Source organism: Leucoraja erinacea, chromosome 15 (assembly GCF_028641065.1).
Source record: "Leucoraja erinacea ecotype New England chromosome 15, Leri_hhj_1, whole genome shotgun sequence".
In the NCBI taxonomy this organism is placed as follows: Eukaryota; Metazoa; Chordata; class Chondrichthyes; order Rajiformes; family Rajidae; genus Leucoraja; species Leucoraja erinaceus.
In genome coordinates this window covers 36,751,297-36,763,318 of record NC_073391.1, presented here as the reverse complement: position 1 = coordinate 36,763,318, position 12,022 = coordinate 36,751,297, and the positions used below count along the sequence as shown (strand labels likewise).

At 43.6% G+C, this 12,022-nt stretch overlaps 1 protein-coding gene across 2 annotated transcripts in view; it reads right to left on the bottom strand.

Moving 5' to 3' along the window:
* Positions 1-12,022, bottom strand: part of LOC129704214 (catenin alpha-3-like) — a 959,161-nt gene that overhangs the window by 265,909 nt on the left and 681,230 nt on the right. Inside the window, exons 1-2 of one of the 2 annotated variants that reach the window (XM_055647178.1) lie at positions 6,984-7,583; positions 4,015-4,171 (exon numbers count right to left, since the gene is read on the bottom strand). In XM_055647178.1, coding sequence (XP_055503153.1) covers positions 4,015-4,111 — 97 coding nt within the window. In that variant the 5' untranslated portion in view covers positions 4,112-4,171; positions 6,984-7,583. Of the gene's footprint in view, positions 1-4,014; positions 4,172-6,983; positions 7,584-12,022 lie in introns of those variants that run through there. The other variant, XM_055647177.1, reaches the window with a different exon arrangement.

Here is a 12,022-nt window from a genome sequence, read left to right as displayed (position 1 = left end):
CCTGATTCATCACTCACATGCTCACAGAAACTAGCGATGTAATGCCAACAGACAGGCTGTGAAAATGAGCTGATACTTGGCAAGGATACTTGGAGAGGTTTGAAATGATAGGTTTTGGCAGAAAACAACTTTATGTAATCTAAATGGCACGATTCTGAAAGATTTGCAGAAACAGAGGGACATGGTTCAATGGTATTTTATGTGTAGCGAAGTACAGTGGGTTTTTTTCTTTTCTTGCACACAGTTCAGTGACTTGCACAAATCTTTGAAAGATGCTGGCAATGTCGAGAAGGTGGCTTGTGAGACATATAGAATTTTGGGACTCATACAAAAGGGAAAAGATAACAAAAGTAGAAAAGTTCATAAAAGCTTTATAAGATTTTTTTTAAAACATAATTATGATCACGAGGCGATGGGAACAGCAAATCAGGATTTTCAAGAGGGACAAGGATGGACAATTGAGAGAAGAATTTATAGAACCATGAGAAAATAATCTCTGGAACAGACTCGATGGACTGAGAAGCCTCTTTCTGTGCGCAAACAATCCTATAGGGGCTGTCCCACTGTGGCGACCTAATTGGCGAGTTTAGAAGAGTTTAGGAGAGTTTGAAAAAAATGTCATGTTGAAGACCTTCTTTGACTATGTAGAAAATCTCCTTCGACTATGTTGAAGACTAGCTTTGACTCGCTCCGGGAAAATTGAACACTGAATCGTGGAGAGTGAAGACGACCTCCAATCTCCTTTTGGAGGTATCCTCAAATATACAACATTGTGTGTATGTCTGATCTGAAAGCTACATGCAAGAAAGTTCTGTGTAGGATGGAACTGCAGATGCTGGTTATACACCGAAGATTGACACAAAATGCTGGAATAACTCTGCGGGACAGGCAGTACCTCTGGAGAGAAGGAAAGGATGACTTTTCGGATCGAGACCCTTCTTCAGGTCAGAAGGGTCTCAACCTGAAACATTGCCCATTCCTTCTCTCCAGAGGTACTGCCTCGACCTCCCTTCGAACTCCCTTCGACTATGTTGAAGACTATCTACGACGACCTTCGACTACCTTCGATTACATTCGACTACCCTCGATTACCTACGACTAACATGCCGACCTACTACGACCTACTTCGACTAAACCTGCAAGTAAAAAAAGTATTGATTTTTTCAATGGCGACCTTTTCTTACTCGCGGGCATTTTTCAACATGTTGAAAAATACGCCGCGACCTAGCTGAGGCCTCGAGTACGCGGGGACCACTCTCGAGCATGAAGGGGAGCTACAGACCTCCTAGGGCCTCGTGATGACCATGCTGCGAGTATGACTCGAGGGCAAACTTGCCAGAACTCGTGCATTAGGTTGCCGCAGTGGGACAGCCCCTTAAGATCCCACAGTCTTTCAAGTTGAAAGGTAAACTCGCAAATGAACAAGGTAACAAAGACAGATAGTATCTATCTACAAATAGATGCAAGTAACTAATAGCATCAGGCCCTAAGGCCAATTATATGAGGGAACACAAGCAGAGGCTCTTGGCACATCTTATGGTACATCCTCCATTGCAGCAAGCAGTTATTCTCGTCATTACAACAAGGTTGCTTATTGGGGCTTGCTGCACAATTGGGTACAAAGTTGGTAGAGAAGCTGAAAAATATTCTGAAACCTCATGAAGTATTTCCCCAGTTCTTCTTCCTAGATACCTTAAAATAAGGCAATAACTAAAATTTGATAATCTAGGATATTCCAAATAATGTCTGCCTGCTAAACTTCAGCACCTGACTGGATTGAAGTAGGTCACCACTCTGAGAATGCAGGAGTCACTCAGTACTTTAAGCCTACACGCTGAGGCTCTAGAACACTCATGAAATTGCCAGCTTTCTCGAGACACTGCAGGATGGATTTGTTTCTCCAGTTATAGCCATGAAATCACATTTTTCTTGTGAGCCATGCCATTGCGTGTGGAATTTGGTTGCAGCTTCACCTCTTTTACCCTTTTCGTCTGCAGCTGATGCTGAGACCTACACCTCATGTTGGATAATTAGCATTGGTTTAATATTGTCACAAATACAGTGAAAACAGGGCACAACGACCGAGGATGTACATGTCACTGGGGATAAATGGGACCATTGCGGATAGGGTGAGCGGCTTTAAATACCTGGGAGTCCACCCGGGAGTTGACATGGACAATACACACTGCCGCACTGGTGAGAAAGGCAAGGCAGCGCCTTTACCACCTCAGGCAGCTGAGGAAATTCAGAGTCTCTCTGAGGATCCTTCAATTCTTCTACAATCGGTGCTGTGGAAAGTATCCTGACCGGAAACATCTGTATCTGGTTTGGCAACAGCTCTGCCCAGGACAGGAAGGCTCTACAGAGAGTAGTGCATTCGGCCGAACGCAGCACAGGAACTACACTCCCCCCTGCAGGACCTATACACCACTAGGTGCAGATCCAGAGCCAGCAAGATCATGAAGGACCCCTGCCACCCCGGCAACGGACTGTTCCAGCTGCTACGGTCAGGCAAGCGCCTCCGCTGTCAAGCTGCGAAAACAGAGAGGATGAGACGGAGTTTCTTCCCACAGGCCATCAGGACTCTGACCTCACCAGGGCGTAAATACTGTTGCGTCTTCTTTTTTAATGTATATACTGGTTCTGTTCTGTTCTGTTGTTTTGCACAATCCCGCAAGCATTCGCATTTTCATTTCACTGTATATCTTGTATGTGTATGTGACAAATAAAGTTGACTTGACTTACTATCCAGTTAGATCATACTCTGCACGAGTACAATCACAAGTACGACAGGTAGTGCAAAGAGAAAAACACCAGAGTGCAGAATATAGCTTTACAGCGTTATAGCATTGCAGCTACAGAGAACGTGCAGGTAAAAGTGCGAGGGCCGCTTTGAGGAAGGTTGGCAGATTGGGAGTGCACCTTCAACTTATGAGAGATCCATTCAGTGCTCAGATAACAGCGGGCAAGAAGCAGTTTCTGAATCTGATGGTACAGGCGTTCAAGGTTTTGTGCCGTCTGCCTGAAGGGACAAGGGAGATGAGGGATGCACTGGGCTTAAATGTGGTCCTTGATTCATCCATGAAGAAACCAACTTGCTGCTGCAACCTCCATCCCCCAGCTACACGACTCCATCCAAATGCTGGTTTAAACCAAATATAGACCCAAAAAGCTGGAGTAAATCAGCGGGACAGGCAGCATCTCTGGAGATAAGGAATGGGTGATCTTTCGGGTCGAGACCCTTCTTTGGGTCTGAAGACGCATTCCTTCTCTCCAGAGATGCTGCCTGTCCCGCTGAGTTACTCCAGCATTTTGTATCTGGCTCTATCCCACTTCCTGGTCATATCTGAGGCAGATGCAGATACCGCCCTGACCTTCTAATCCCAAGACCTCCAACATTTTGCCTCTGCAACATTAAACCAAACTCATTCCTGCTTTCACTCATGTGCTGATAAAGAGTACACAAGAGTATTTGTTAAAATCAGGGGACTCGAGGACTTAAGTGGTATCCCGGGCCATTTCTCATGGCATTAACTAGATCTTATTCAAAATACATTTTATACCTGCATGTTAACTCACACTGAGTCACATCGTCTCCTCCTGTATTTATTTACCAACAAAGCCCTTTTCAGTAAAGTGAACTTTAACCACAGAGGATGTCTGGGCTGGGGGGAGTAGTGCAGCTGAATAACGGGGCGGAAAGCAGGTGAATAATCTATGGCAGTTCTCTGAGTAATCCCGTCAATACCATACACCATTTATTTCCCTCTAACCTATTCCCTCATACAAGGCCATCTGATTGAATAGCACAGCAGGTATGACAAATGGCCTATTCCTGCTTCAATTCAATGTTACACGGCACTGAGACTAACCCTGCACAGCAATGGCAAAATCTCCAATTCATAAAATGCTTCAATCTGTTGCGTCAGAACAAGTACGTATGACTCAATGTCAGTTGGCAGCAAATAGTCACGTTGTCCCAATGCAGTTAATTGCAGTAAAAAGGCATCTTACCAGAGATGGTGAGAAACTCATCGATGCTGGTAATGTCGTCCACTGCTTCGGTCAAGAGGCGGATGTGGTTCTCCCAGGCCTTCTTGTACATTTCCATGTTACTTGCGATACTTTGGCTTTTTGGGGAGGAAGCAAGTGCCAGTGCAGCATTGATGACCTGCGACAAGTAGAACAATTAATATCTTAGTTTAGTTTAGCTTAGAGATACAACACGGAAACAGGCCCTTCGGCTCACCGAATCCGCGCCGTCCAGCGATCCCCGCGCACTAACGCTATCCGACACACACTCGGGACAATTTACAATCTTACCAAGCCAATTAAACTACAAACCTGTACGTTTTTTGGAGTGTGGGAGGAAACCGGAGATCCCGGAGAAAACCCACGCAGGGCACGGGAAGAACGTACAAATTCCATGCAGACAGACACCCGTAGTCAGGATCGATCCCGGTCTCTGATGCTGAGAGGCAGCGACTGTACTGCTGCGCCACTATGCCGCCCTTAAGCCTTCTCCGTTAAGGAAAGTGCACACAAGACATGTGGAAGATGGAGGTCGACAGGTCTATCCTGCGATCAGGTCAATTGCTAACACAAAAGCAAACCACCCCAAATGTTGGAAAAATGATAGATAATGTTGAAGATGCTCACCAAGTGTGGAGAGAGGAACAGAGTTAATGTTTCTAATTAAAGATCATTGACTGAAACATTAGCTGTTTCGCTCTCCGTAGATTGTCCCTGGCCTGCTGAGTATTTCCAACATTGTCGGCGTACTAATTTGCAAGTGTTTTGCAGTAATGTGGTTTTCACCTTTGTTTCTCTCTGAGCTAATCACCTGCTGTCAATTAGTGAATCTATTCTGAAATTAGGTTTTACATTAGTTTTTCATCAAGTCCTATGCCACGGCACGAGTAGATTTTCCAGCAATGCTTTCTCTATTAAGAAGGAACTTCGAAGTTCCTGACAATTCACAGTCAAAGATTCATAGAGGCATAGAGCAATACAGTGCGGAAACAGGCCCAACTTGCCCACACCGGCCAACATGCCCCATCTACACTAGTCACATCTGCCTGCCTTTTTGCTCTAGACCTATCCTATTCATTTACGCATTCAGACATGAAGTGACATGAACATATATGTACACTTGCATTCAACTATTTAATTAATTTAATCAACGCTATGATAATGCAATTCATAAAATGACGGGGGGGAAAGAAATTTGGCAACTCAACAAACCTGAATTTCCTTTTCGGCAAGAATTATTAGACCGCTTTTGGATGGGAGCGGTTTAGAGGGATATGGGCCAAATGCAGGCACGTGGTCAGTATTGGGTTCACTCGGTGTGCACAGTGCACTGCGAGTATATCATGAGATACATTTCTGCGGTGAGCTGGATACTGAAGAGTCAGTAAGTGGTAGGAACAAGAAAATCTCACACCAAACTGACTGTATGATGTAAACCTCTGACATTAACCTTTCCAAAAATGGACGTACAGCTGCATTATTGCAACTTTCACATTTACACTGCCTGTTGTACTATTATTGCATGGATGTTTTACTACAGTTTCCACAACATTGCATCCATTTAATGCTTTGAGGAATATGGATATCTACGTGCTTCCAAAGGTTCAGAATCATCCTTCTGAAAGGGGGGAGTCCCATTCTACCCATTTGCCTGTGATTGGATCAACTGGGCTTATATTCACTGGAATTTAGAAGGATGAGAGGGCATCTTATAGAAACATATAAAATTCTTAAGGAATTAGACACGGTAGATGCAGGAAAAATGTTCCCAACGTTGAGGGAGTCCAGAACCAGGTGTCACAGTTTAAGAATAAGGGCTAGGCCACTTTTTCACCCAGAGAATTGTGAATCTGTGGAATTCTCTGACACAGAACGCAGTGGAGGCAAATTCACTGGATGTTTTCAAGAGAGAGTTAGATATAGCTCATAGGGTAATGGAATCAAGGGATATGTGGAAAAAGCAGAAACTGGGTGCTAATTGTGGATGATCAGCCATGATCCTATTAAACCTGGCTCGAAGGGCCGAATGGCCTACTCCTGCACCTATTTTCTATGTATCTATGTTTCTGTGAGTGCATTCCCATATTTATTTAGGTACACCTGATACTCAAAGCCACTTCATAGATTTCATTAGGCATCGAGCTGCTCCCTAATATTGTTCTGCTCATTTACTGGAGATCATGCTCGGTAGTTTCTTTACGTTTCTGTATTTTTCTCTCCACTGGCTAAAGCCTTTAGGCAGATTTTAACTGCTGATGGAGCTGCATGACCCTAATACTTACACAGCCCAATTACCAGGCAATTACTACCAAAAATAGCTTTAACAGCTGCAAATTTAACATCTTTCCCAAGGCATTCTTCCTCTGCATATAATTGGGCTACACTCTCGTATTCCACATGAACCTCTTGCTCATATTATCAGCCAGCTTTCAAAGAAGCCTCTATACATGTGTGTGACTACATTTAATTAAAAATAATAATGCTAGGCTGAACATTGAGGAATTTCAACAATAGGACAATGCATCAATGAAAGAGTTGCAGTAACACAGGTAAAAAGGCATTTACAAACCCTCACCATAAATCATTGCACAAGCAGTCCCGTCTTCTCACTGGAAAGATGCCAGAATGAATTTGGAAAGCACAATGAGGGATTACTCACACAAAATCCTAACTTTTCGTCTCTCCCCTCACATGCTGTTCTATCTCCTAAGCAGAGCTAACGTTTTAGTTTAAAGGGCATGCTGTGAAACTTGTGACAATGGGAACATTCACCAAACAAAGTCTGTACAAATTAGTTCACGTAAAAAGTGTGAGAACAAATTGAAATGCTCTGTGTGAACTCCTGCTACAAATATTTCTGCTTTTACAAAGCAATTTCTGTTTGATTGAAAGAGTTCAATCCTTTCTGATTATCCTCAGTGCTTAATGTTATAATTCCGCCTTAACATCACCTTTCAAATCCAGAAGTCACCACACATTTTCTAACCTCGCACACCTCCTGGCTCCACATCTCTGGTGTTTACCTAGTGTCAATTTTAAACACTCAATGGTTAAGTGTTCATTGCAAAGGTAACAAATAAAACCTGGAAAAGGGAACTAGTAATGTCCTATCCGTGGACTGAACGAGGGAGCAAGTAAGAATGAAATCTGGATACGTGTACGAAGAAGCCAAACAGTGCATGGGTCATTTTTGATAAATGTAACAGTGTTATAGTTTAGCTTGGAGATGCAGTGTGGAAACAAGCCCTTCGGCCCACCGTCCGTGCCAACTAATGTTCACATCACACTCATACTATCCTACCCAATAGGGACAATTTACAGCAAATCTACAAACCTGCATGTCCTTAGAATGTGGCAGGAAACCAGAGCACCCAGAAAAAACCCACACGGTCACAAGGAAAATGTACAAAGTCCGTAGTCAGGATCAAACCCAGGTCTCTGACGCTATAAGGGAGTAACTCTGCCACTCCCATCGTGCCACCCTAAATCTGAGAGGAACTTCTGAGGAGTTCAACAGGAATATGATGTTACATCCCAAATGAGCAATATCCCTACTTTCTATATGTACTCACCTATTTCAACTCTATGTGGTAAACATTCCTGTTTTTTCTTAATAATGCGATCAATCACCAGCAATGCCTCCCATACAAAGTATCTGATTGGTGCACATGCACATGCACATTGGTGACCGTTGCTGTGGAAGGCGGTGGCGCTGGGAAGCGTTGGCAAGCGGCAAAGGAAGCAGTGTGCGCTGGCGATAGTGTGGGCAGCCCGGCCTTACAGCAGCCAAGAAGGCAGAGCAGGTAGGGAGTGGCGTTGACAACATGGCTTGGAAGTGGCTGGAGAGCTGGTCGTGAGCTGAGGGATGGAGTCGGCAGCCACGACTGGCGGTGAAGCAAGGCAGCCCGGCCCTGGAAGTGACTGGGGGAAACGGATTGTGAAAAAGCAATATTGCTGGAAATCATAGTCGTGGCACACACTCACTAAACTAGTGGCTCTGCAGCAAATTATTGATATCTTGCTTGCAGAGGTAGTCCAGAGTTTTGTAAGATTTTATACAATCAAAGGCTGGACGAAATTGTAAGTGGCCATGAAGGTATTTGCATTGTCACACAGATTTGCATGTAGTCTAGTCGGTATAAGGATGTAATAGAAGTTGTTAGGTTCTAAAATCTAAAATTAAGTACTAAAAATTCATTCTGAAGAATGGTCTCAACCCGAAACGTCACCCATTCCTTCTCTCTACAGATGTTGCCTGTCCCGCTGAGTTACTCCAGCATTTTGTGTCTATCTTCGGTTTAAACCAGCATCTGCTGTTCCTTCTTACACAGGTACCAAAATCTTGTGTTTGATCTGGGATGCAGGGATTGTAACTTCATGGAGGCACCACTAAGAATGGCAGTAAATTCCAGCCACAAGTATGACAGTAGACAGCAATCAGAGGACAACTCCTAAAACTTTAGTCCAAGAAGTGTGAATCCCGGTTAGATGTAACGTGGCAAACGTTCCTCACAAAAATGTACTTTTAAAGAGACAAAACTCTATTCAAGACATAAGAATGGACTCGTTGCAGTTGCTTGTAAAGTAAAACACAAGAACACAAAATAGGAGAGAGGTCTCAAATGCAACTTAGAGAGGATATGTTTAGTTTATTTTAGTTTAGAGATGCAGCGCGGAAACAGGCTCTTCGGTCCACCGGGTCCGCGCTGACCAGTGATCCCCGCATGTTAACACTATCCAACACTGCTAGGGACAATTTTTACATTTACCAAGCCAATTTACCTGCATACCTGTACGCCTTTGGAGTGTGGGAGGAAACTGAAGATAATGGAGAAAACCCACATAGGTCACGGGGAGAACGTACAAACTCCGTACAGACAGCACCCAGAGTCGGGATCAAACCCGGGTTTCTGGCGCAGCAAGTGCTGTAGGGCAGCAACTCTACCGCTGCGCAACCGTGCCGCCCTGCTTTGCAAATATGCTTTGCTCAAGTTGTAGAAAGAGAATATGCCCGCTGTTGTAACTGCTGCACATGTCTCAGATTTACTTTGGCATCTGCTCTATGCCAACTGTGGTGTGAGGCCACAGGACCTCTCAGGATCACAGTCCTGATTGACAGAAAAGCATTAAAGATGCAAATTGACACAGCTGCCGACTATTCTATTATTGGGAAAGGCAATTTGACAAGCTGTTTCATCAGTCACCCTGAGTAAGGAACATTGTCAATCTCAAGATTTATTCAGGACATGTTTATGGCTTTGGGACAGCAGCAATATATCGGACACTACATTAGTCCGAGCCTTACACTGAATGACCAGCAATAACATGCTGAGAAAATGTTGGGGTGATGATCGGAAAGGAGCAAATATATTGGTTCTAAATTGTAATTAAATATCAAGGATAAATGAAGCCTCTATATTAAGTGTCATTCAGAAATAGTAAAGTAATTGTTTCCCACTTGACCTCTTGCTCGGCTACACCTACGTCACCCGACATCACTGCACTTGAGCAAAACAACCAAATAAATAATAGTAAAAGAGAAAGGAAAAAGAAGAATGATATAAAATAGTGATTCCAACATGTGCAAACCTGAATGATTGTAATTCAATTTATTCTCCTTTTGTGTACCTTCTTACTCTCCTTCCCAAATACACATCAGAGTGCATTATTCAATGAGGGGCAATCAGAAATCCCAATCAAGTATTCTTTTAATAAACAGCCAATATTTCAGGTCAGAGAGCTGCTTCCCGACCCACAACTGCAACCTGACCCGCTGATAGGGTTGCCAACTGTCCCATATTAGCTGGGACATCCCGTATATTGGGCTAAATTGGTTTGTCTCAAACAGAACTACCCTTGTCCGGTATTTGACTGCTACTACTTGGGTCGATGGTACAGTCCGGTCGGAGCATCAAGTTAGTGCAGCCCATGGAGTGCAGCAGCAGTGCCTCGCCCGTGGCCCTGTCGGTCGGCAGCCCGGCCAGCTGTCCAAACTTCAAACCTTCGCTTACCGCCGACACCTACACCCGCACATGGCCGATCATCGGTTCATGGGAAGATGGGGTGCCGAACTTTGCGCAAGGACCAGAACTCCTCAGCTGGCCCGCCCGCCGGCTGGGCTTTGTGTGCAGCACCCGGGCCAACTCATCATTCACCCAGCCATGGCAGAGTCAGTCAACGAATTGCCGTCGGGAATTTGTCCCTTATTTTGACCTGTTGTCTCTTCTTTGGGTGTGAGAAAGTTGCCAACCCTACCCACTGAGTATTTTCACCATTTTCTGTTATTGTTTTCCACCATTTGTTTTTTTCTGATTTTCAAGTATTTTTACATCAAGGAACTCACAACATATTGCTGTACGATGTACGGAAGTGAATCCAGATGTCCACTTTGATGTTAACAGTTTGTAAATTGTGAAGCAAGCTGTTAAATACCAGGGTATTACATACCTGTTTGTTGCTTAAAAACTAACTTCTCAACACTGAATCACAATACGCACACAACCAGTATTCTGAATATGTAGACTGATTATTATAAATGAGCACATGAATTGGATGAGAGAACAGGCCTTAATACACAGTGACAGCCACACTTTTACAACTGCCTCACTCACCACAGCTCATTAGACGCATTACAATTTAATCTTACCTATTTACTAATCAGCATAATGAATATTATTCTAGTGCTATGTATTGAGACCAGAGACCAACAGCTAATTACAGCAATCTGACCATCATTTGATGGTGCTCGGCATACAACTTCAATGCAAGCACTGCAGAATTATAACAACAAATTATTCCCAGTAAAGAACAACCTTTCCTAACAGCGCAACATATTATCCAAGTTGTTGCCCGTGTCCAGTTCCATGTCGGCAAATTTGCATCATTAGGAGATTTACATTTCTCTGTATTTAGTTTTCGAGCAGATTTACTCTTTTGATTTCTAACCTTTCTATTTCAATGTCTCGTTGTCTTATTCAAATTGTACCATGTATGAACATCTGTCTTGTGAGAATCTCCCTATTCTTTAACTCTCCGTCAATACAATCTCAGTTTCCTCACTGGACTGTTGACAATTTGGTAATGATCTTCACTGCAATTGTCCAAAGATGCCTTTATGTAAGTCATCTTTATCTTCTCTCCTTCTGATCCCACCTGCTGATTAATTACTTCTAAGCCAGCGCTATGGCAACCAAGGGCAGGCAAATGCAACAAACTGGAAAAATGCTGCACACTCTGTTTTTGATAAATCTTCCCTTAACAAAACTGTAGAGGTTATAACTATTCATCAACACTGCAACCGCAGGAGATGTATCAGTCCCTATACCTCCTCCCGCCCATCCATTTCCAGGTGAGACAGAGGTTCGTGTGCACTTCCCCCTAACCTCTCTACTACATTCGATGTTCCCACTGTGGCTTCCTTTACATCGGCAAGACCAACGCAGCCTAGGCGACCATTTTACACCACAATCAGTCTGAAGAATGACCCGACCCGAAACGTCACCTATCAATGTTCTCCAGAGAAGCTGTCTGACCAGCTCAGTTATTCCAGCACTTTGTGTCTTTTTTTACCAACACGGCCACCTGTGCTGAAGAAGACTGTTCAAATTAGAAGAGCTTTAGAGGATTATTTAGCCTGCTTATACAACTTGTTGCTAACTGACAAAACATGGACTGATATGTTCAATTTAAAGGTCAAGTTCCTTTGGTGCTCTTTGTGACTAAATAGGGGATAATTGTTGTCATTTATTAATAGATGGTGAAACCATACAACCATTAGTTTGTGGAACGGGTTCTCCCACAGTTATATGAGCAGCAGCAACATCTTCCAGGTCTTTTTCTTGAACATCGTTGCAGGGATTGGAATTGGTGAAGGCACAAAGAGGTCCACATGAACATGGTCCACATATTTATTTTTTACTTGCACCGTGTAGGTCAAAGTACCTTTTTGCAAGCCAACTTCTTCAGAAATTTCAAATGCTTTTAATGTGTG